We start from the raw sequence: 26,742 nt of genomic DNA on the forward strand, positions 1-26,742 counted from the left end.
TATTTCATACCTAGAAATACGGCAGTACCGTACCGAGATGTGTTCGGCGTCCAGTCTTTGCAAGCACAATAAAGCGAGCTCAATCGATGTTCTGCGACGTTGGCCCATCTTGACAAATATTTTTTGATTGACCATAAACTTGATTAATGTGATTTTTGTTTTGTGATTCGATTTCCTTCATGAAGCGAAAATCGATTCTTCCTTCTTTGTTCTTCTTCAATCTCTTCACTGTGTTTATTTGAAACACTTTTTTTACGCTTCATTTAGTCTCTTCTGAGTTTAATGTCCTAGGACAGATTTTGTGGCCCCTACAAAGTTCTTTCTATGTATGTTCTCGGAAAATTGTTCCTTTCTTTAAAATCATTTTTTAACAAGCTTTTAGTTTTCCTAGTTCTGCAGCTGTTTTCCATCGTGCTATTTTTCCCACGAGGATTCCTTTAGTTTTTTTTAACACCTATTTAGGCTTTCCGGTATATGCTTGTTCTGATGTAAAGTATTCTGCTGCCTATAAGCTTATCTAGGTACGTATATATCTCGTGTTTTCACAATTTATATGGCTTCTTGTTCGTTTCGGACTGGACCTCCTATCATTCCTTTGACTATCACCAAATCAAAACCGTCTGCTCTTTACCTTAGCTTTTTCAAATTAAATATTTATTATCTGATTTATAGCATTCAATTAACTAATAACGATATCGACCCTCAATGCTTTATCGCATTACATCGATTATTTTGCTTTCGATCTAGGTTCATATTCTTAATTCCGTAGCTGGTGTGAAACTACTTTACCTATAATAGGTCTTCGCGGGTTTTTCAAAAAATCTATGTTCGATTCGGCTGTTTGTTCTACTAGTACCTGTTTGGATTCTCTATCCGATGTGACCGTGTACGAACCAACTTATTTTGAGTGTTGTTCTCACTGAATGGCTTAATCTACACAGCCTGTGTTTGACTCGTAGGTAGACAACCGTCTGACAGATATCGTCATCAAGTACCGAATCGCTTCTCCATATCGTCATATTTTTTTCGCGTGTTGAAAAGCTCAAATACAGGAAGTTGTCTCACAATGCCGTGCCTCCCCACAATCCTATGTGACGTCGCGAGGAAGCCTGAAGTTAACTGGCCTAGCAGATATGAACTTCAATTTCTTCAGTATCGCTCGTGTGGCTATGCCTATACAAAACGTTTCTATGTAACAACGTTTGTTATCTGATAAAGGAAAATAAAATATCTGAAAAGTCCACTCCTTCCAGTCGACTCTGTTCGTATATTCCGCCTTATTCAACTGCCCCACATTATTTTTTAGCTCGGAACTGATGAAACAATACATATTACTGTGCATCCTGCGTCTTTCCTGCACCTCGTGATTGATCACTTGATTTACGGATATCTATTAATTGACTGGCTGGAGTTCGCTTTTAACATGAAAATTCGCAGCAGATCGTTGAGTTCCCCTCTAGGTAGTATCATTGCCCTTTCGAGTATACGTAGCAGACGCTGCTCGGTGTTATCGGTCGTTTGATTTGTCCCTCATACCCGATACTACCAGCAATTCACTTTCTTATCCTGCTCCTGTACAACCCTACATTGCGGTCGACTATTACTAGGCGTTTATTTGTCGGCCTGATTTACAGGCGGGCCTGAGGCAGTTTCATATAACGGCAGGTCCCAATTTTTTCTACCTATAGCATCATTGCTCGTAGCTGATGATTGCTCTTGATTGTTTCATGTAATCTGTTTTTGTTAATTTTGTTATTTCTTTCCTAGGGGCATCTCCTAATTTTGCTTTTCATTGCGTTGATTGCTGTTGTCGGATGTTATCCAGCTTCTCCTGCTGAACATTTCACCGTCCTCCTGCGGTGTTTCGCACGTAGGTGATTTCGATTTCGTTTTTACCATTTGTACTGCTGTTCCATATAGAGCATTGTTGCTGCCATGTACGCGAAGCGGCTTGCGCCTGTTCTTCGATTTGTCAAAGTATACGACTTGTTTTTTTAATAGTTTATTTTCAAATATTTTATTATATATGCATGCGCTTTCATTGAACAGATTTCGATACTAGACTACTAGATACTAGTACTTCCTGTGTGCTCGCGCGCAGACATCAATAGGTCTACGTTTGGATGAACCCTATAGGCATGTTTTGTGAGTCGGCAGTCACTTACCGCCGTTTATCGTAACTTTGTTACGTGACCAGTCAAACACAGATTTCCACTGTTTAATGGCTACAGGCCAAACAAGCGTTAACAGCTGCTTGCTTAGTCTATTACGGGTTATTACATAGGAAAATTGTCTCACTTCCTTCAGCAGCTTTTCCACTGACGATGGCACTCACAATTTGAAATGCTGTTTTAGCGACTTTTCTGTCGGCTGCATTGGTTGGTAAACTACCATTATCATTGAATCGTCGTCATCAGCAGCACAAGCGAGGTGCGTCGACGTGAGCTGAATAATAATAGAAGCTTAGCACACAAAATGGGAGCCATTACATCTGGGCAGTCAATTAGCTAACACGCAATATAAAGGCTACAACAGTGCATGGCATACAGAATATTTGGCTACCACTGAAGAAGTGCGCAAATTTCAACGCAGAAACGTAGTCCATTGACATCTCAAAGAACCTTATCGTCGAAACGTCGTTTGTACGTAATGAAATGACGCCGGACAGTTCCGTTACGGGTCATCATCATGTCGTGATGTCCTCTGGTTTGTTCAGCAAACATTAAAACATGAATGACAGATAAATCTAGGCGTCAGGAGGAACATAGCGTCAAAAGTAAACATAGAAGAAGCGTGTACAATTATCCCTACCACTGTTTGCTTTTCCTATGAGATTTTTTTGAATTGCTTCGATCATGCTAGAGGAAAAACTATGCCCATTCGTCTGAGCTCTACAGTGCAGTATCGCCCTTGCATCCTAGAAACAAAGGCAAATGACTCAAGTATCCGTGAGGAAGCTATCTAAGAGTTCTTGTTGTTTCAGGCACACGAAAAAGCGACCTTTTAGAAAATCAAATCTTCAGTAGATGTTTTTAAAAGGGTTATTCAGATTTTTAATAAATATACACAAATTTGCTAGATCGGACATGTAGCCTATCATCAGAGTTAAAACTTTTTGATCAAAATGCATCTCGTTACGTCGTGTGTGCTTGCATTCTGTGAACTAGGTAACTTAAACTCTACCTAGGGTGGTTCATATGAGATTATTTGCATATTATCGAAATCTCTCAACACTATCGATATACCTGCTATAAGTTTAATGCCCTATAATATAATGTGCTTATATTATAATGCCGTAGAATATAATCAAGATATGAAAAATTTCCAATATACAGGGAAGGGTGTCTCTTGTTAAAGATTAAAAATAGCAAAATTTCTTGTGTTATCTATAATATGACAAGTAAGTTATCGGTACAGCGCTCGAATAACTTAGTGTTGTTATTTTATCATGTGAAATAACGCAAGGCGTTCGGTGTTGGTTGGCTAACTTCATTTGAAGATTTCGAAGCACGAGTTTTTGAAAAATTAAGAGCGAAGAATTTTATCCTGTATATTAAGCTACTCACATCTCTCATGTATTCCGCTGGCTACAAAGCTTTAACTATTAATGACGGCATTACTAAGAATAATCCCTATGGGACCATGTTGAAAAATTTCATTAACTCTGCTATGCAAATTGGATTCGATCAATTCTAATGGGTAAAAACCTATCCGGCCACTTGAAGAAAACTGTGCCAACAATTTTCTTCAAACGGCGGGATATACGTAACGGCGAGACGCGTGGAGGCAGGAGTTCAACTGTGTTGTAATGACTAAGCTTTCTTCACGAAAAACTGACCGATTGCTAGCGGTTAATTAAGGAAAACTGTTGTCGCAGCCCAGACAGACCAGCAGCATCCAAAGTCAAATTGAAACCCAGTCCCAGAAAGTGGGATATGCGAAAATACGCTATACACGAATCGACCTATAACACCGAACCAAATTTCGCTTCATGTCAAATGAGGACATGCTAATAAAGTCTACTGCCAGCCATCTCTCTGCTAAACAGGTCCATCCAACGAATTAAATATTCTTTTTTCCCTTTCTAATGTTGTACAAAATTGTATTTCGATTCATTGAAAGTGTTTAACGTAATTAAGCGCGTCCAATCTGGCTGAACTGCCATTCAGTGTTGCAAAAGGGTCCCAGTGTCAGCGGATTGTCTCTCTCTGTTCCGCCGGTCTGCGTCATGCACGTAACAAAGCATTGCTTCGAAATGTTAGAGGATAATTAGCGCGGTAAATGTAAGGATGTCATTGACGAAACTAGATTGGTCTGTTCACATTCATTGAGCAGACAACGCTGCACCCGTTCATCAAGACAACGACGGATACCAGAGGCCGCTTATATCGCGATAACAGAATAACAGCTCATATGCTAAACGTCAGTGTCCTGCAGATTCGCCACGCCGTCTTATTATAAGCGCGTGCATTATGTCAAACAAACATGAAGATTTGTTGCCTGACAGAACATATGCATGGTACTACCCAAATATGCTATTAATGTCAAAGACATGCGGTAGCTTCTCGAAGTTCGGAGCATCAATCCACGATACGCGTACCAAATCTACGATATCTGTGAAGTTTACGATAGGAAGGTGCGCTCTGTACGCGCTTTTGTAAAGATAACCAAGTCTAAAAGTAGCAAGTTATTATTAAATCGTTATGACCTTTTTTGATCAATCACGTTGCGTGTGCTACTATCTCGGGCTGTTACCAGTTCCAGCGAAACGCTGCGTAACAACGTAGCATTTTTCTTAAGCCAAGCAAGTGCAAATAACCAGGATTTGCTCGCAAAAACTTTACTTAGCAGTCGACGTTATTGGTTGACTTAGTACGACCACGATCTCCTGTTTAATTATTGTGTTGCTTCTATGCTATCAGCTACCGTGTCACATCATACGAAATGACACTATACATACATGAGCAGGTCTCGTGTATATCTACAGCAGGCGTAATTTGTCGGTTACCTTTGTTTCGCTGTGACCAGCTTTCGTCGGCTTTGTCATTGTTGAGCGACGTCATCGAGCATCCGCGCCACCCACAACTGCTATAACTATTATTGTTATTACCATTTTCACCTAACGGTGTCATGCCTTCTTTAAACCTGCTCAGCCATCTCCCTTTGATCTCCGCAGCCCAACGTGCACTTGCCCATTTTGCCCTGATATCAGTCACTGATCTCATCTCTCCATAGGGCAGTGCATTGCATTCATATGTAACTGCAGCCGTCGCCATGGTCCTAGAACAACAATAACATTTGCACAACATCAAAACAGGCCGGTAAATAGGCACACAGAGGCATCTGCTGTCTGCTTTACATCGTCGATGGTGTTTATTGGTCTGCAAGGGTCCACCAAAAAAATAGCCTGAAGCCGGACTAGTCCCTTGCGCATACCGTCTTCGTTTATTTATTTCCTACGAAACCGACGAGAGCGGATACCTTTGAGTGCCTTGTCGTGTAACGAAGCCTATGTGTAAGCGTGCGCACATACAGCCTTTAAAAAAGAGCAAATCCTTCATTTTCACCTTTTTCTCTCCTGTTGTGGAAACGTATACATATCCATGGCCTGTTACAAAGACGTATACATATATATTTGTGTGTACATGAACGCGAACGTAAAGGAAGAGCAAGAGAATAGCATCGGCCGGTGTAACTAAGGAAGAAAGCTGACTAACACTACGTAGCATGACAATATATTTGGTCGTATACAGCGAAGACGATGACGACAACGATGAAAGCGCACACTTGGAACTCGGTCTCTGTAATGTCTGCTTGTAGGTCTGTGTGCATGTTTGTATAAGATATTAGACAAGTGGATGGATAGCCGGTCTATGGGAGAAGAAGAAAAGATAATTAGCCAAAATGTGGCACTTCGCGGTGTTGCTTCTTGAGCCAGCTGCCACTGCTACTGTTATTGGAAACCGGGCGCTGGCAAACGGGCTAATGCTAGATTAGGCCAAGGAAGTCGTGGCTTCACCGGCTGAGAGCAACTAGGATAAGTAAACCTACTAACCCCTTACGGTATGTCGATTACGGGCTGTATCTGGGGGGTTAAGGAAAGGCCTTCGAGCACATTGGTGATACCGATGGATTCGGTGGCTCCTGTTGAAAATAGATGAGCAATTGGTGTTGGGCAAGATCGTCGAGCGCCACATTTCTTCAAAGAATTTTTACACGTGTTCCCGATATACTAGGCACGAACGTTTCATATGCTACGCTGGTATATATTGTATAACACAAACTGTTGAATTATAAGCCCGTTATTTTAAGCAAAATCGGCGCCATGTTTTCCGGCACTCACGTTGACTGAGGTTGACACTAGCTTGAACTACGTAAGTCGATCAATTTCTTAGCATAAACGCGATAGGTGGCTATAATAGTAACGTACGTCTCGTATGTATTAGTCCTAGGAACTTGTTCACAAGAATAAGCTTCGAAAATCTAATTCTATCATATTTGGTTGGCAGTGTCCTAATTAAATATTCATGAAATTAAAAAAACTTATCATGCTAAACAGTTATTCTCAGTTCTCTAATTACTCTAATTATGCATCTGTTGGAAACCGCTGCAGGCGTATATGAAGCTACTTCCGACAATTTACTACAATTTGTCATTAATATAACTGAGCAGAATGCCAATGAATTAGGACAAATGAATGATCGAATCGGCCCTTTTCGAAACCAACCGAATTTAAGCCTCAGTCCTACATCTGTACATGTCGATAACATTTACTTGTACGGCAATGGTATCTGAAGCAAGCCTCAATCTATATTACTAGAACTATTCTATACTATATTAAACGTTGAAAATGGATTTCTTTGTGTGACGGTCCGGCATCTGAGCCTGACATTATCTCGGAACTGACACGTTACCGTTACGACATTTTAGCCGTTTTTTTTTTAAACTCACTCACTCACTAACGTTACCCCTGAAGGTCAATCGAGAAAATCAATTTGTACGGGATCTTTCCAAGATATCGCCGTATGCGTAGCCTCGCGTAGAGTAAATTACTCTTACTGCGCCGTCCGGCGTGCATCCAGGAGGCTGAAACGTAACATGAACGATATAGAAGATGCAGCGCCTAGAAATGTTTCTATAGCATCATGCCTGCAACTACGGATTTGTACATGCACTTCGATAATTTATTTGGGACTACAAAAGTGAGCCAGATAAATGTATTTTTTCGCACGGGGAGTGAACTTAGAAAACTTGATCCAGGTCAAGCGGTAATGCGGATGATGTTACCTAATGCTACCTTAAATAAATGTACTTTAATTAAATAAAATTAACATAAATATAATCACACTTACGAGTGCAATGGGTGTAAAGTTGAGAATCAAAATAACTCACAAGATGAAATGTTACCACGAGAGACTACGCGTCACTGTCGGCAATACGTCCATAATTCTTTGTTAATTTCAGAGAACTGTATAACCTTCGAACCTTTCCAATGTCGAATCAATTGTTGAGCTTCTTTAAATGCCGAACGATATCTTAAAACGATCACTTTTACTATGAAAAAAAAAACATTGGTTGTTTCTTTATTTAAACATAATATTATATATTGTTAAATTTTGCAGTTTATCGCCGTACCGCGCACTACTGTTGTCTACGAAGCCTGCACCGTAAGCTCACTAGAAAGTAGGCTACAAGCATTGCCATGCATAGGGCTAAGTGTGCAATGGACTTTCTGTGATATCGCTTATCATTCAGGCCGAACGTGCTGCAATTACAAAGAACCTTCAGGGAGAAGTAATAACCTTGTTTCGTCCAGTCCGCTGCAGAGCCATTCAAATAAATGCATGTTTACAGCGCCATTCGCTTTCGAAATTAGCGCCTGTGGCGCGAAGCTATTTACAACTTCGAAATGTTCGTTTTCGTAAAGCTGTGCCTACGAAAAAAAAAACCTCGACGGGTCACAAGCGGCCGAACGTGCGGTGAGGGTCGGTGTGACCTCTTTGAAAATACATCTATGACATGCGATAAAGATGAAAGGCTAAAAAGCTATATTCTCTGAAGAAAAGGGCGAAATTGAACGTCGCAAGGAAAGCGTTTTGGGATGATTAGCTAGATAAAACAGTTTACGATAAACTTCAACACTTTGTTCTCGTGTCGAGATGGAGTCGTTACCATGTCTACTGAATAGGAACAGTGTTATATGGGGTACATTAACAGTCGGCTTAACAGATTCTAAAAGTGTTTATTCAGCAAGCCTTGGAGTTTGGTTGTTTTCTTTGGCTTTACAATGCTACACCAAACAGCTGACACCGGTTCGAATGCAAACAATGAAACAAGCAATAGTAAGATGTAAAGATGCTCGATGATTGATATAATACTGTACCAGCTTCAAGCACAAATCTCAACAAACGAGAATAGTCGTAGCGCAGCATAGGGTAACACGTAGAGGCTGATGTCGATGTATATTAAGCAAACGTTTACAAAACCGGCTTTACATCGAACCGGCTACGAAATTATCATAACAGTGGAAAAAAAACAGCGCGCCCGTTTCTATTTGTTTAATTTGGAACTTCCAATTTTCCACGTCAAGTATTAGTATTAGTTGACTTTCTCTGACTGGCCAGTAAAGCCGTCGGGTGATCTGTTGGGCCACAAGCTGGTTTCTTATATAAACATGAATATTTTTGCGCCCCATGCATAGCAACATGAAACAACTGATAGTTTACAGGGAACATAATTTGCTAATATATTGTTGTAATCGTCTAACCTCTCCACTTCTAAGGGCGTACGTCCCTTTTCAGAGCCGTAATATTGTATGCTAAAGATAGGGCATAATTGTATGTCAAGCTCGATTCGAATAAGCGGTTCGGTAGTAGCTTTTTCTGCCTATCGAATACGAAAATGCGCCCTTTATCTTTTTGGACTTCCTAATCTGGCTTGGCACCATGACGTAAAACGTAGTTATCTCCATCAGCCATTACATCGTAAACACAATATCATATGGTTTATCTTCAGAGATGCAGAAATCAGTATTTTGGAGAATTTCTCACGTTTTCTCCGCAGTGGATACAACAAGGCGAGTTTATGTTATGCTTTCCGGAAGCTTCTAAAGTCGCCTGTCGCTTTACCATATGCTAGCCGCACTGTATAGCGATAATTGCAGATCAAGTAAGCCTGCAGGCTGCTGTTTTTTTTTTCGTTATACGTGTTTGTATGCTGAGTATCACTAGCTGATATGTACTTTTGATTTTTCTTGTGAATTTCTGCTTCACTAATATTTCTTTTATTTTTTAATTATGCGCCAATTTTCTATGGGGCAACATAATTACCTGTGATATAAAATGAGACAAGTGAGCTCGTTTGAACTTATTCCAAATGGCTGCATGAATCCATTTGACTCAATCCGGACGGCCATCAGAAGATTACTTCGGCCAGCACTCTAGTCCGTGCTCTCGACGAACGATTAGTACTCTTCTCATTACGAGTTCATCCGCCAGTTTACCAAACGTCCAACGGTCCCAGTTCTTTTTCGTAACCATATCTCATCTATGTTTGTTATTACGCATTATTAAACCTATCCATACGGACACTGCCTCGATACCCCCGAGCTGCGATGGCTGCCACGGCAAAAAACGACTTCACCGATCTATCTGTCCATATCACTACAACACACAGTGCATCTGTTCAAAGGCTGAACGCTGCAGACCGTTAGAGTGGTATGAATCGACAGTAGCACACATCACGCCACCAGATAAGAATATATTCTGAACTATATCATTGCAATGGTTGCTCTGTCTATATAAATTCGACAAATAGCGTCTAAACAAAGATGGCTATACGATACAAAAATATAGATAAGCATGGATCTACTGAGGAGAGTGGGAATAATTTTAGGACGTAAGCGATGGATGCGGTATTGGACGAGCTGCGAAGAGGTCCTCTCGCCAGGAGGTTAACCGTAGAATGATAGGAATCGTTCTACCGTACTGCGTATGCCCACTAAGTGGACCTCATGAGCGCAATGAGGGTAGGTCGGTGGCCTACAATACGAACGGAACTCTAGCAATAACGAATGCATTAGCATTTCGATTAGCGTCCCGGCAAGACTAATACTTATTGCCAATATAAATGTTATATATACAATAGATCTTCGACATTTGCATATCTTTGAAATGCGGCGAGGGGTTGCCCCAGGAGCATTGCAGGGCACGGGTAGTTTATAGCTATAGACGTAATATGTGGTCCATGATGAGCGATAGCTATGGCTGAGTGAGTCTATGTGCGATAAGTGTGCAAAAGCCTGTGATAATTGCGAAGGTTATAAGTGTATAAATATACTGAGCCGTTAACAACATGCAACTCCACGCTCTTCTGCTTCTTCGCATATCAAAAAGTGCAAACCTAGGTAAACAATAATCAGAAAAAAAAAACAAACTGAAGGAAGCAGAATTGAGGTTGGATTTGTTGTTATGGTTAAAAAAAAAAATCTGTTTCGCATCAGGTCGAAGCCTTTTTCAATGTTGCTGTCATAGGCTATTTTAAACCACACAACATAGGTAGAGTAAACAAGGTCCGCTGATCGAAGTACATTGGACGGCCGATTCTAATTTTAGTTTGTGACCGCTCTTTAATTGTAAATTGAATTGTACTTCAGTGACAAACGTAACTTAATGCGATTCATTAGTCTAAGGCTCTGCGCTTCTGTGCAGACCTTCAAAGAGATAAGAGCGCGGTGACCCCACTGAACTACCGAAAGAGGATTCTCTAAATCTGTATTTCTGACGCATGACCGTAATTGGGTCTATTCCTCTAAGTGTGCTTAGATAAACGGTATGTAATTTCGCTCAGCTCGCTAATAGTAGTTACCAAAGAAAGACAAGACTAACGGGAATCTGAAATGAATCGGATGTTTTTTTTTCAATATGACCATTCAGAGCAAGCTGTGTCGTCAGCCAACGCAGGAAATTACGTGCTAATTGAAAAACCTCACTCCCTTGGAGCATGCACGTGCTTAGAAACCTCAAAGTTTGCGAACAGACCTAAAACAACTGGCAACCCTCACTGATAAACCTTGTATATATAATTAGTGCCTCTCCAAGCAGCATACATACCGTAACGCAAATAGAGAACGGTCCGACATTTGGAAAAAATAATCTGCCAGTTTGGATAAAGCTTTCTTCACTATTGAAATAGGTAGGTATTGTCTAAAAGTTCTTTTACCAACATTATAGACATGTAGTTTTTCTAAAATAGCCCGACAAAGGCAATATGAATCAAGTATGTCTGATACGTGCATCAGTATATTATTCGAAATTGGCGATAGGTTAAATAATTCAAAAACAGTTACCAAGGGGCCAAATTTAAGGTACTGCTAATTCAATTCATTTAGCGAGGACATACACAAAGAGCAAATTTTAATAAAACAACGGATTTTTTCTTACAAAATGAAGTTCTACTATTTACACATTTAATACGAGCGGCATCTGCTACGCGTTTTTTTAAAAATAAAAAAAAAATCGGCTATCTTCTTTACTGGAACGTTTAGCACTATCAAAGGTACTTACGTTTGTGATCATTTTCTTCTTTCAGTTCTCAACCGGCCAAATAAAAAGACGACCACAACTGTCAACGCAGACTCGAATAATGCTATCATAGGACACAGATATATTCCTCTCCTGTTCAGGACAAAGAAATATGCATTTGAAGAAAAAAAGCAAATAGGTGCTGCGCAAGCTGCTTAGTTCCGTTATCGGTATTATTATTATAGTAGGTAGAAAATAAACAGGTTAGGTAGGAAACGACACGTATCTAAAACAAAGTCTAACTGCTGAACTTCAGAACACCAAGTTGACGCACTGTCTCAACTTATATGCCAGTACCCCTGTCTTACCAAGCTATTTTCTTTAGTTCGTCAAGACACGTGAATGTCTTCTATCTGACTAAATCATACCCTAAAAGATTGGGCTGGTCATTCTTACAGTTCTAGCTTCCGATATGGATTTGTGCGCACGTATTGCTGAGCTAGATGGGCCAGCTCGACCGATCTAATAGCAGAAGACAAAAGTTATAGAATTAGATAATTGAACCTCAGCGTGACAGTGCGTTGTTCAATTTCGTATCGTTCTCAGCAACGACAAACAAATGAACAGCGACGAGGTTTCAGTCTCTCCTCTTCTATGCAGACGGCACTTGGTGACACCCAGCTAATACGAAAAGTTGGCGTTAATTAGGTACCACGAAACGAAGTATGTCATACCGAAAGCTCTATTAGGGCTTAAGTGGAGCCATCTGATGCGCGGCCTTCTGTTGCAAAGCCTGTTTCTACCAATGTCCTTGCAAAATGTGTTGCGTGACAGGTGTTAGCGTTCAATTAACTAACGCTATATGCCTTAATAATAATGATATTTACTTTTAATTAATATTTTTGTTCTCTTCCATAGTGAATCCTAATAGAGGCTCCATAGGGTTTATACCCATTCGAGTGCATCGAAATAAGACAGCAAACCCAACTGGTTGTTCTGAACAATGGAGGTATTGTATAAATCGACTCTGTCTGTGGTCTCCCGTCTGTCTTTACCCGTGCCACTGGCGTATTTAGACTATCAACGGTCATTAGTCTATCTGAGCCTAATAGCGGACTGTTTGTAGCTAAACAGCAATTACTTGGTTCAGTCAACTCGACCTGGCAGAAACCTGTACGTCTGTGTGTCCAACACATTGTTGTCACTTCCGGTATCATTATATTGTCTACGTTCGTACATTTGCACGTATAGCATACCCCGATTCTGGCCCGCATAAGCAGAGCTTGCGCGAGACACTACACCAGTAGGAACAATGCCTTTCGCATCGTTTATAAAATGAAGGGTATTTTTTTGCGTGCAAATTACGTTGCCAGAAAAACTGAGGACTTCCCACCGTTAGATAGACTCAACTGTCTACAGGTGTTTTTGTATGCTGCGTCCAGGTACTTCACCTGAAAGTATGCTTTCTGTATTCACCATCGTGCGTCTCCTCTAGTTAGCCAAGTAAACACGAGGTCCGTGCACTTAGCGTACCTCGTATCCGCTTACTATCAGCGCTAATGTACTGTTGATTGCTCGAGTGTGCCATGCACATGGGTCTTTGCATACAGACCCAGCTAAGCGCCACGTGTGGTCTACATAAAGCTACGTCCTTAGGGCCCCTTTCTTACGGGCACAACTTGTTCCTAAGCGCTTTCGTGTCTAAGACGCATAAGGTGTCAAGGAATGAGTTCGTTATAACGGAAGTTATTCTGCTACATTTATTTCGAACACCTGCTTAATAGACTAGCTCAAATGCAGACTATCCATAGCTTAAAGGGGAGTCCAAAAAAAGGAGGATTCCATAAAAACATTTGTATCACTCAAATACATGCGACATTCGACATGTCACTGTAACATCTTCAGCAAGAGGCGACATACGTAAGTATACTTGAAGATCACTACTAGTTCGATTTCTCCGGACTATATATATATATTGGGTAGTTCCTCGAGATCGTGTAGACACCTAGGTGTCTTAGTCTTTAAATCCATGAGTATGCCACCAACAGTCATGACATCAATGTTTCAACCATCCTTACCGGTGGTGGTGGCGACAGAACTAACATAGTTACTATAATGGATAATATACTAGCAGCTGGCGAGATCGCTGAAAATCGATTGTTGGACATGTGACTAGGAAGTATATAATCTAGGACGACAAATGTTTGACCTCCTCATATGCGTAGCCTTTGTTAATATCGGTTTTATTAGTTGTAATGAATGTGATGGCTTGTAGCAAGTGGTGTATACAATAATAACCAAGTAGGCTATATCAAATTGGGTCCGCCCGCGCAATGGGCGCCGCGCAAGCGTAATGGTTGAATTGTCTACAAGATGCGCAAAGCGCTTAGGCATCGAGTACCTACAAGGGTGCGTCATGCTCGCTAATAGATTTATTACACTGTCCAGATTTGCTCATGACACAGCGAATTGGGATAATGGACTCTGAATCTCTGAAATCCTATATATACAGATATCTTTAAAAGACAGATTAGTGCACCATTTCTTATCCTTGAATGTCTTTTCTGCTGGCGTGGAAGTGTATATATGCGTATGCGTATGTACCGGCTTAGTTTTCCTGCGCTCTGGTGAGTAAAAGTAAGGTCTATGCATGATGGTCTCGTGTGGGTCATAAAAGTGGGTACCACTAACCAGACCAGCTTGAATCGCTATGGCAAAGCCCTTTTTTGCCCTGGTAGCCCAACCGCAATTTTTTTCTGATCTACCACGATGAACCAGGAACTTCAGTGTCGAAGTGTAGTCCCAACAGGAACAATGGCTACTCGGCCTTTGCTTGATTAGCGGTTTATTGTATCACGCCCATAAAGATATGTTCATTGCCTCACTCATGGAAGAGGTCCAAAGGATGGTGATAAAGCACAAAGAGCAAACAATTCTTTTGTTTCCCATCTGAATATTAGGGCCTTATCTTATGTACTGCTGCCGTATCGTAAGTAATATCAACTACTGTAGCATTCGCCACTATCCATCCGTTTGCAATGATCATCTAATGTCAGGACCAGTACAGATATACCAACATGTTATGCCCACTTTCAACAGGTATTTTCCGACATCATGCAAATACTACATATACTCTGACTAGTTATAAGCGTCCGTGAGAAACATAGAATGAGCCAGTGCCAGAGCAAAGTAGATAGCTTCCATGTCCGTCAGACGAACAGCAGTTGAATAATCGCATAGCAAAGGGACTGATTTCACGCAGCCGGCGTGAAAACAATAGGCGAGACACACCGTCAATCGAATGTCTGTGTTGTTTACCGTTTGTTTGAAATCTATACACGTCTTACTCACTTTGCTAGACTGGCAGAAATTAGGAAGAAAAAAAGCCTCGTATGAGAGGGCAACAGCTCCCTGACGGAAACGTACGTATGCATGTTTGTGGCGGATAACGTAACCCCATGAAATCAACAATAGTTAGTTACGTAGTTAGCAGATGAAAAATAGAGACAAGCTGAATCAAATCTGACAGAAAGTATAAAGGCGCGGAAGTGGAAGTTGCAGGAGCCTGCTAGACGCTGGAGTGGGGTAGAACTAAGCAAGCGATGGCAGGTAACAGCTATCCTCTTCTGTCGTTGCGTGGTCCTGGCTCCTCCAAACTCTAAACTCTGGGTCGGCTCAACACACTGTGCCTCTTATTCGCGGAGCGCCCATTTGCCTTCAGATAAATCGTACCTTCGGGACAGCCATTGCAGTGATGCGCCGCTGCTGCTATTCCTACTGCCCACGCCGCTGCCGCCGTTAAAGTCGTATCTGTAGCTAGCGTTAGAACGCCGCCATAGCCCCTTTTCTGACATTGCCTTACGCTGATAGTCCTCCAAAGCTACAGATCACGTTGCATACCGTCCTGGCATACGAATCTCAATTCGAATGCATGAATGGCTAGCGGCCCCGCCGTATTCGTTTCGGTACCCAACAGCTTCCTGCCAACGAGCGGGGAAAGACCAAATAGACGAACCAAACGAATTCCACTCCTTTCAGTTGAGTGTAGAGAGTGGGACATTATGGCTGCTCGTTCGAATTTCGCGATGCCCGGGTGTTGCATTGTAAATCCATCACTTAACACTGTGTGGCTTACAGCTATAGGAGATAGACGAGATGGACGGCGATACGAGCGGACACTTATGGGATATGTGTAGAGGACGTACGGAGACCACTGAATCTTTATCTACTGCGTGTTTGCGACAGATTTAGGGTCACATATTAGAACGTGTCATGGTAAATTATTTACTGGGAAACACATATTTACGAGATATTTGCGTATGTACCTTATTTGTCGCTCTTCTTTGACACCTGTTGGTGATGACTGTGGAGGTACATGCAGGCAGAATTAGCTCGAATATTTTCAGACGCCCTGAGAGACAGTTTGACGGTGCAGATAGATCAAGGAACAAAAATGGCCTCTCAGTATTTTAAATTTCTTGGGCTATCTACTGGCACGCTCTTTGAAGCCTTGCAGAAAAACCATTTGTGAGCGTGACTGCTTTAATATTCAGATAATTAATTCGAATGTCAACGCAAGTGCTTCCGACTCGGCCATACAGCGTCTATGTATGCATACGCTGCTCATTTTAGAAAACCGATTCCGCTAAATTGATTCCGTTGTCAAAAAAAAATGTTAAAATGAACGACGTTTAGATATTGAGTCGAATTATTGACAGACAATTTGAACTAGTCAGGACTGCATCACAGCGACGCCATACACTACCCGATACAACGTATCTAATATATGGCCGTCCTTTCGAAGGTCAATATAACATTTATGTAGCAAGCGTCAACAAGCTCAAACTTCCGCATCTACTTTTATTCTTCACCAAACTGATTTCATTCAACATTGAAGTTCCAAGTTCTTTTGTATCATACACACAATTTAATTTTAACTCGATTCGTTCACTTAAATGTCAGCACCCTAGCCCATATGCCCCTGGTAACGGGTGTCACACAGCATTGCAAAAGCATAAAGGTCGGGCAGCAGCAGCAGCAGCATGCGACACACGAACAAGTTCGTGGGAACAAAATGAGATGAGAATTCCTAAGGAATTCTTATTTTCTTGCCCCTTTCGTTCCCGTTTTGCCCCGGCTCCTACCCATTCCGTCTTCCCCTTCTGCCTCGTACTTAGTTTCTCCTGCCGATTCAGCCCCTTTCCGTCTCCCACAAGGTCGAGAACTGTTGGAGGGCGGGCATCAGACTTCACTGACACGCGCGCTACGGGAGTCGGCTGACGGCCGGGTTGACCGGGGAGCAGGCGAATGAGTAAACGAGCGTTCGGGCTGGCTTCCCTTCGTAAATAGCGTTTGTATAGCAGCCGTACGTGAGAGCGAAGTTGGATGCAGGCCGTGTCGGCCTGTAATATCTACCACGTTCGTTGTACGACCCACCAGCTCATTGGCAGAGCTAACCTAGGCACCAAACGTGCACACGCCAACATCACCATCAAAACCAAAGGGTCGTTTATAGGTGAATGAGACGACAACGGCGAAAAAGGCTCTATCGCGTTCCGCCCCTGCTGCTGCCGCCTCTATTCTTCTTCCTTCCGCACTACCATCCGTTTTACCGTTCAGCGGCGTTGGCAGGACTGTACTTCAGGCCGCGGCCAACAGACCCCTACCCCGACCCGTGTATGGCCTAAGACTGCCTCGGCGTCCCGAGTCTTCGCAAACCATGTCGTTATTGTTGTGGTTGTTGTTATCGTTGGTAACGTCGCTGTTGTGCGTGCTGCTGCCTTTGCTCGTTCACGGTCTGCCCATCGCACGCCCGCTCGACTTGTGACTTGAAAACGGCGATAAAAGAGGTGATGAGTAGCCACAATGATGGGCTAGCAGCAGGGAGAGCCGAAGAGGTGAAGCCTCAGCTAGTCTAGTTGGATTGCAAGGGGTAGTAGAGGGGTAGACCGAACGACGAAGCGTACGCGTACGGCAGGTCTTAAAATGAGAAAATTTGCTGCTATTGTAGCTGACCACGTTGCGGCTGCTGTTGCTGCTGCTATTATTAGAAGGATCACCATATAGAGAATATTCTTGGCACAGGCGCATTATGCGGGCAATGACACTGTCCTTGTCAATGAAGCTGTCAGATGAATAAATCTTGACCTTTGAAGCTGGTCGATGATTTTTTAGACGTATCCCGTTTGTGGGTTGTATACCCAATGACTATAATGCAGTATAACCAAACATTTTATGGGCGGAATAACCCAAACACTGGCAAATTGATATACCCATATTTTTCGTCTTATGTCTTTGACTAATGGCCTTGCGTATTCACAAATTTAGATTACGCGGTATACCATAGCAGGTGTACGAACGAAAGGTCTAACTGTTCAGGTAGCAATGCATGGTTAGGTAACTTTTTCATTTATCTCAAAAAATGTTTATGATAAAAAGCTGATAGCCATGGCAGCTGCCTGTAATACTGGTTTGCTGCTTTAACGCATTAAACAAGCTATGGCTTATTTGTATGTTTCTCGCCTAATATCATAATTATCTCTATACAGGGATAATATATTCACTTTAGATGTCGTCAAGATAGTATGTCTGAAGAGGCGAATTGCTTCTGTGAAGCACTGTGCAGAGGGCATCATACTTATTCCACGCATCAATCGAAACGATTCATGAAAATTAAAAAATAAAAATACAGTAGGTGTCGCTTCTTCATTTATGCGTAAAACGTTGAAAAATTCCACTGGGTAGGTAACGGAAAAGTTTATTTTAATTGAACGAATGTGCTGATCGCGATGCTCTTGCTGAAAGCGATGCAAGTAGAGACACAGTTTGTAATCTATTTAGTCTACCCTTATAATAAATGCCAAACCCCAGACTCAACTGCCCGTTCGGGTACCCATTTTGAAAAACCAAAAATCCCGTTTGCTTAGTCAGCAGTGTTATTATGTGTTCTTCGAGTTTAAAATGCCTGTCAAATAGGAGCTATGTTTTCGGCTCGTAGGCAGTCTTTCAGCAAAGTTTCGGATTCACCAGCGTATTGTATACCAGCTACTCTGTGGAGGTTGCGACATTCGTCTTGCTTAATAATAAAAAAGGTTGGCCTTTATTTGAATTTGAAATTGTAGCGAGTACATCCCCAGTTGAGGCCTTCTCAGACCCTGCTGTGATTGACTGAGCGCAACATGGAACTCGCTGTGGAACGCTGCTCTGTTTGTGGACAGCACTTAAGTCAAATTCGCTGCACGTCCATATCACGTATAGTTTCACGCCTTTAGGAAATTAAAATTATATCAATCTATTATTACACGATGGGCGTATTGATTGAACAGCTGCACAAAGAGCAGGTGGTGATACGTTTTTTTTTTTTTTTGGAAAAAGTATATCACGTGAAGCTGAATATCGAAAATAGTACAAAATGAACGGCCATGTTTGTCTACAAGTGGAAGTCGACTAAACGTCCAACAGTATCCTCGCTAGAAACATTGTTTTCATATTGGACCCACCTTACGTTGTTAATAGTCGATAATTATTCAGAGTGGAATATTTAATTACAGTATTAAAAAAAAATAATCTGAACATTAACTGATTGTAGCACTGCTAGATCTGCTCGCGGCATTCCTCATACTTGGAGGATTTTCCAATTTTTTTCTTATACTAGCTGGGGAAAATTATGTATCCCCAACAAAAATCTACACATTGATTAGGATTATTATTTTTTTATTGCTTAAAACGCATGTGACACTCCACTATGAAATAAAAATATTACCCTATTTTCACTCTACAAATGAAAAAGCTACAGCTGCCTGTATATAAACTGCATCTAAGGTCTTGTTACGTCTAAAGCTAGTGTACTAGCTATACTTTGATCTTGTTTTTTAGATCTCCCTTTAGGTAGATGTGATCATTTACAGGAAAGGTAGAAAACTCAAGGTTCAATTGACTAGTGAAATTAGCACGTAGGATTGTGACGCGGATCCAGCACAATTGATTCTTAGTAAACAAACGTAAATATTTATCGCACGACAGATACGTTCATTTGGTAGTGAACGCTAAATCGGATCCAGTTAGGGTGAACATGAATGTCCTGAAATGGTTCATTAGATCTGGCATTATCGTTCCGTGTTTCCGAAGTCGATTCGAAGTTTGAAACATATCTATCTATGTTTATCGACGTCTCGGATGGAGAAGATGCATTTTAGCGGAATAGCTTTTGTTCCAAAACGATAAAACGGCAATCAAATGGAGGTGATAGGTTTTGTTAAGGGGGAGGCAAAAACTCTATGGAGGAGTCGTCATATGAAGAGGGCTTCACCTCCGGGTGGCACAACATTGAGCCAAGGTTTGGTCGAGGTCTGTTTCTGACTCTTTTATAGGAGCAAAACCTGCTGCCACATGTGCCCTAGAAAGAAAAGCATATTAATTTTAATAATCTTTAAGTGATTCATCTGTCAATTTCAAAGCAATCAGTTGAGCTATTGTATTGTAAAAGGGGATAACGACTAACAGGGTGCATACCAACCTATTAAGGAGTAATCGAAGCTGGGTTGCACAAGACCGTCCCACTGAGTTTTTTATCATACCGAGAAAAACTGAAAAGTGTCAGTGAGTAGTTTTGAACTCGTTCATGAGATACGAAAATTCTGTTAATTTTTATTTAATGATTATTCATAATGCAATATGAAATAAAATGAAAATTCTGTAAAAAAAAAATATCTAAAAATAGTTACTTTAAGCTATAGTGTCTTTTGTCTTAATAAGGTCTTTCGTTTCATGTATTCCTATACTTGAGTCATACCGGTAGAAACAGAAAGCGATACTAGCTGAGATATGTTCATGATATGTTTCCTCTTTGAACATCGTATACGCTATTTTAATGGCTTCTATAGCCATGGAGCTGCCGGAGTTTTTGGGCATCCTGTAGTAGTACTGGGATAAACGAGCGAGGTGCGATGAAAGGTCAAGTACCGTGAATTTGTTCGAGAGGATTGCAGTGGATGGCCGCGAGGAGGTTCCCGTCAGGAACAACGCGCACAAATCGAGGTTCATCTCCAGGCACCGGCCGATTCTCAGGATACAGCGTCACATTGATACTATTAACGTGCGAATCAGAAAGGCATGCGAGAAAGTTAACTACCTGTTCGGATTTTTTGTTTCTGCGTTATGCAGAATTCCTGAAAAATCGTGACAAAATCTTCTAATCACTGCAAGCAATGTTTGCAGTGATGTATTTTTTTATGTACAATATAATTTACACGGAATGCGCTTAGAGCCTTTCTTGCAAAGCGCTTGAGCGTATTCAGGTTGTTCGAACTATGCTAACGGATACCGTCCATTGCTTACAGCTTACAGGAGTCGAAATAACGTTAAAGGTGTTATTTAAGGTGTTAGGTTGTTTTCTTTTTTGCTTCCGTTACTGCTCTAATATCGGGAAGATAAAAGGGCTGTCGACGAATTCATTGTCGAGAAACGGCAACGTATCGATAGTCTAATGAAAGGTCAATGACAGTCTTGAAAAGGTGCTAAGGCACTTCGTAAGCAACGTGAATCGAAACACGTACTCCCTTTAAACAGCGGTAACACAGTAGAGGTCTGCATTATTTCCAAGCGTGGCATGAAGAGATCGGAGCCTAGGTTTACGCTCGTAAGTGGGCGTTTGTTGGTATTATTCTTCTGAAAGTACCCTTCAATATCGGTGCTCTCTGGGCACTTTAATGGTTGGAATTAATTCTCATAGAATGTCCGTTAGATCAGCGCGTGTCATTAGTAAGATGCAACAGCCAAAAAAGGAGAAATAGAAGAAGTAAGTCTGACGGTTCCTGCGCTACCATAGTCGGACAGCTGACGGTGGTAACAGTGAGTTAATGACAGCAACGGCGCCAGGTGGTTCTAAGCTACAATAGTAGTAGCTGGAATTTAGGACTTCTTCCGTACAACCAATTTTATCTTTGTCGCCGAAAAGCACCGCCATCGTAGTCTGCCACCTTTCAAATTAAGGACCTCACGGTGACGTGGCGTGGGCACATGTGCCAAGGTAAAATCCAGAACAGGTCAGTGGTTTTAAGCTGCAATAAGTATATCTCTTCACAATATATTGGTTACACTGCCATTTTAGCTTTAGGAAATGGCAGCCACCGTTCAGTTGCTAAAACAAGCAACCTGGCCCTCACATCAGCACATCAGGACAGTGTGATCCGTTAAGACAAAGGGGCTCGCAATTTAGGTGTTTGCTCTGAGAGAATATATATATATATATACATAATAAGGCATTATCAGACGTATCTTACGGGTATTGCCTCAGAAAATTATGTATGAACTTCCGGTTGAGTTTCGTGATAATAACTAAAACCTTAAGAGTGTTACGTGGGTACGCAGCTTTCAGGGCGCACTTCTAGCGAATATAAGTTGTGACTGACATCTTTGACTGTCGCTGGTGTCTCATGAGCGCTGCAGAAGTTACACGCCAACGGAGTTATTTATTTAAACTTTTATAGCAAGTGTTCGTAAGAGAAAAAAGCAGGATAAACTCGATTGAAATGTAATAATTATTATCGTGATTATTAGATTTGATTTGACGAAATACGCTATTTCAACAGCAATGATGGGTAAGGGTGCATATATATATATATATATATATATATATATATATATATATATATCGAATTCTCGACCAACTTTGAGCTTGACTCGAAAAACGAGCTAACAGTTTCAAATACTGAATATAATAGTTAATTGTATGGCAAATCTACCTTGTCGAAACGAATAGGGCGTGTACAAAGCTTCAGCACAACAGCAACAAGGTACGGCCACTTTGCCAACTCTTCATGATCCAAAAGCAGCACCATTCGATTGCATGTGGGTTCACCCATGTACGCAATTGTATTGTTAGGTCTGTTTTACCACAGAATGGTAACCTATTGGGTTTTGCAGTAGAGTTCCATGTGAAGCCGCGTCTCTGAGTGACTTCATTCGATTATATACCCTAATGCATCGTATATTAATATATGCGTGAGTGTCCTGATTATACTGTTAAATAGCTGTTCGTTAAAAATACGTTTTTAAGGCTTCTGCCATATTTCTTTCTGTCATGGCGCCCTTTTTCTCTAATGACCCAGAGCAAATATAAATGTGCGTCAACCCCATCCGTTTTCATCCGCTTTGTTTCAGTGTATTGCATGCCCTGCTTCTCTCAGCTCCGTTTAGTTAAAAGTTCATGAACGGAGGAATGAACGAATGGATTCTTCATTGAACAACACTAGTCACCCATTCGCCCACGGTCAAACTCCCGGACCTCCGGACAGGCTGTACCCCCGGAGACCCCTGGCTGATACTATTCTAGCAGTTTCGGCGTTTACCACCAAATTGTGTTATCGTTTTGATAACATGTGTCTGCTTGCACGCATGCGTATGTAGTTTGTTAGCCGGTACTAATAGTGGCAGTCCAGTAGCGCCTGGGTTAATATATATTAATTGAGAGGTGGGAAAGACACAAGGACGCTAGCGGCGGAAATAATATGGCCGAATACTTCGACGACTAGTTCGGCTTGTGTGGTGCAACGAAATTCGACGAAGCTGCCATAGAATGTAGAGTCTGTTAGTTAGGGATGCGCGCTCTATTCTGTATCAGCTTATATTCATACAATCGTACAGGTATGAGGTATAGTAATTGCTGAGCGAGACGCTATGTTGTGGTTGTGGAGCCTATCGATCCGCAGAATGAAGCGCGAACAACAATGTATTCGGCTATGTGTATGTACGCTTCAAAGGCCGCAGTTCCGGCTGGTGCGAAGAGAGGCTTCTTTCAAGTAGGTCCTGTTTCGACATACTGGAGTAGATCGTTTTGGCTAGACAAAAGTTATTGGGATCGGGTAAACCCGAAGCTGCAGCAAGGTGGTGACAACGTGTGGTGCAGGCGATAAGACGTGTGCATTAGTTACGAACATTGGCGAAGTTTCAAGGCTTCGATGTCACATGGTTTAAACAAATGGTAACGGGAGCGGTCAAGCTTTCCTGGCTTCTAAATTGCACTTCAAGAGCGAACGCAGTTTAGTTATTACTTGTACCAAGTCTTCAGGTAACTGCGACTCTATGTTGATTGAGTGACACCGCGAAATAATGAATTTTAAGCGAAGGATACCGTTTAGCACTGAAAATCAACATTCAGTGATTAAGTTCCTGTTTTCTGAAAATGAAAGCATGAATCGAACGTATCGAAGACCAAGTAAGACACTGGGCACAAAGGCCTTCAGCGAAGCACCGATTCAGTACTGTGGCAACGGAAACTGGGACGCTGAAGACGACGGCAAAGATGATTACATCGCGAGAATCTAGACGGAAAATCGAGCAGCCGTATTTATGGAAACTTTTAAGGAAAACGGTGCATGAACAAGTCGCCGCAGAAAACGTGTGATGCACTCTAGAAATAATTTTCGCGAGTACTACCAGAAAAAAAACTAGTACGTTTTCGTCATACAGAAGACATAGATCAGTTAGAGTCGTCCATCAAAGAGAGATCAAGCGAGAGAATGGCGTGAAAGAAGAGTGGCAGCGGCCACAGTGACAAAGAAATTCGCAAATTCGGTCTTTTCAGTTGATATTCATAGTCGCAAAATGTATCATAGGCATGTATATTGCCGTTATATTGCAAGCGGTCCGCATACCTCCAACTCTTGGCAAGCCTTATGGATATATGACGCCGCAATCGCAAGCACACAGTGAGGTTACCTGACGGCATGCTGGGACCCTATGGTCACGCTTTGCTTACGGCTTGCACAGAAGGGAACGGAAGCGAGCTTTGAAACCCCATAGCCTCTAGGTTTAATTAATACGTATGATTTCGGTTGACCCCATGGCTTAAGGGCAGTAGAAAGTATAACGTTATTGTAAGTTCTCTCAGACAAGCCGTCGATAACGAAGTTAAACTTAGCAGTGCATATCACAGATACGCAGATAGTTAAGTGCTCTCAACATGTACACAATAAAATGACGTCCATACAGCATCCACCCAAACGTAGTTATTGTACCATATAGGGTTTACCGTAAAATATTTCGATCGGCTAAATAGCCCTGGGCCAATAGATTAAGAAATGGGTATGAAACTCCGACGATCAGTCTAAATAAGAATTTTCAAGAACCATGAAACTATTGTTGAATCAATTATACAGTCAAAAGTACCTTTTTAATTGTCAGAGGCCGCAGGTTAACTAGTAGAAGCTTAGGCTTCCGTTGTCAGAACAGGTATATAACCTTAATATGGCTATGATTCTGTGCTAATATATGGAACATTATTGAAGGCTGCAATGGCATTATCCGTTTTTTGGACAGACCGTAGACGATCTAGAGTTCTGAAGGTCGAAATTGCAGTTCTAGGATTTTGGTTGCGGTAGTGAAGATGCATTTGAAATTGGCTAGTAGATTTTCTGGTTTTTTGCTAGAGTAAAACTTAAAGTTCCCTACAAATTTCACACTTCTTCGATTATTGTTGCACAGACTTGAAAAGATCTTAGTTCTGGTCGAGATCTGTATTGGATGTACGATGAAGCGATGTTGTCCCAAACGTAGGTTATTAAAATATGTTTTTGCATCTCGGAAATCGGAATTGTTTATTGCCAAGTTAGACGTCTTCGGCAAAATTGATACATCCCAACTTGCGGTACCGGTAACTGAACACTAGATAGGAGTAACCCGCAGGATATTCAATTCATCCAGGGATATTTTTTACGACTGTTGCGAGTAATAAAACCGGGAATATATTTTTCGGCTCATTTTAACTTCGTCGCACAATCCCATAAAATACAGTTGACATTACCATCAAATCACAAAAAAAACCTAGCGTAACAAATAATTGGTTGAATGGTGACATCTGTGTCGTAAATGCAGCAAAATGGCGCATTTCTCGGTTGTCTGGCTCTTGGGACAAATCTTGGTCTCGGCCTCTAAGTTTGACGTTGATATTCTGAACGTCTCAATGACGCTTGAGCAGTCTCCAGCTGGGTCGTCACTGAGATTTAGCGTGTTTTGTGCCATACGATTTAATTGACGATGTTTCTACAACCAATGAGAGGAACATACTATTGTTTACATAAAATATGAGTAACGAAATCGGTCGTATGTTTTATGCGCGTTGCTTGCTAGAGTATCAGCCCTCGATTCGAGTAAATTTTTAAAAAAACAGAAGACGTCGTTTTTTGTCATCGAAACGTCCATAGACGATCGATCTAAGCAAGCGTATTCGAACGAAATAGAAATTCGTTGCCAGGTGAATGCGTGCCGGTGATCAGCGTATCTAAAAAACTTACAACCCCGAGATGCTTTTGTAGACGTAGGATAGTCGATACTGATTGTCTGCAACCTTTTGAGCTGTCGTTTCCAGACAAACGTGATCGTATAGTTCCTCATCAACGCCCGCATTACTTCGCGCCAGATGAACGACGCTGACGCGAAGGCCTGATCTCGTGAAGTACTGCAGATTTAACAAACACAGAAAAAGATCTTCTAATAAATATATATATATATATATATATATAATAAAATAATAATGATAAATAATATCATCAATAAAAGATAACTCATAGATAAAAAAGACAATATCGCCCGACTGAAGAACCGCAAAGAGCGGAAAGGTCCGACATCTTCGAAATAAATCGGTGCACCAATACAATATTATACGTCCATATAGGCTAGAGTAAGCTAAGCTTTATTCCATGCTGCTTTATTTAAGCAGCTAGAGAGGTCTGTCCCTGTGTTATTGAATGATATATATAATATGTAATAATAGTATAAAATTCATATATATAATGATAGTATAAAATTTTCAGCAAGGTTATAGCGTACGTTTAGAACATACGCCTGGGTATGCCCCTATGGTGTTATTGTTTCCTTGGTTATTGGACTACCATCTAAATAACACACAACTTTGCTCGTTCCCTGCCACATCAGATGTCATCGATACGGAAAAGTGTGATATATTTAGAGTGATTTATAATACTTACAGGACGGTCTCGTGCTTGCAAATGATTCAACGATCTATCGCTGTCGGTGTGCGATCTAAAAGCTAGGAGTAGCAAACCACCCGGCTAGCTAATGGCGCTATAAACGTGTTCCATATTGTTTATTCCAGTAAAGCTAGCCATGATCGTAAGTTCCGAAGTTATTATCACTGTTATTCGGCATCACGATGAAATCCCAATGCATTCACTCCTACAAGCCAGTAGCTACCTGAGTGTAG

The 26,742-nt window shown here is 41.4% G+C and overlaps 2 protein-coding genes across 6 annotated transcripts in view; one reads left to right on the forward strand and one right to left on the reverse strand.

Moving 5' to 3' along the window:
- LOC111269698 (uncharacterized) overlaps positions 1-26,742 on the forward strand; it is a 98,099-nt gene that overhangs the window by 9,106 nt on the left and 62,251 nt on the right. The gene's annotated exons all lie outside the window — the stretch shown is intronic.
- The window catches only part of LOC111269723 (uncharacterized), a 10,211-nt gene continuing 2,687 nt past the window's right edge, over positions 19,219-26,742 (reverse strand). For all 5 annotated transcript variants that reach the window (XM_022849534.2, XM_086972200.1, XM_086972201.1 and 2 more), the window contains exons 3-6: positions 25,814-25,977; positions 20,484-20,608; positions 20,038-20,107; positions 19,219-19,917 (exon numbers count right to left, since the gene is read on the reverse strand). In XM_022849534.2, coding sequence (XP_022705269.2) covers positions 19,827-19,917; positions 20,038-20,107; positions 20,484-20,608; positions 25,814-25,977 — 450 coding nt within the window. In that variant the 3' untranslated portion in view covers positions 19,219-19,826. The remainder of the gene's footprint in view (positions 19,918-20,037; positions 20,108-20,483; positions 20,609-25,813; positions 25,978-26,742) is intronic.

Source organism: Varroa jacobsoni, unplaced genomic scaffold, assembly GCF_002532875.2.
Source record: "Varroa jacobsoni isolate VJ856 unplaced genomic scaffold, vjacob_1.0 scaffold_150, whole genome shotgun sequence".
In the NCBI taxonomy this organism is placed as follows: domain Eukaryota; kingdom Metazoa; phylum Arthropoda; class Arachnida; order Mesostigmata; family Varroidae; genus Varroa; species Varroa jacobsoni.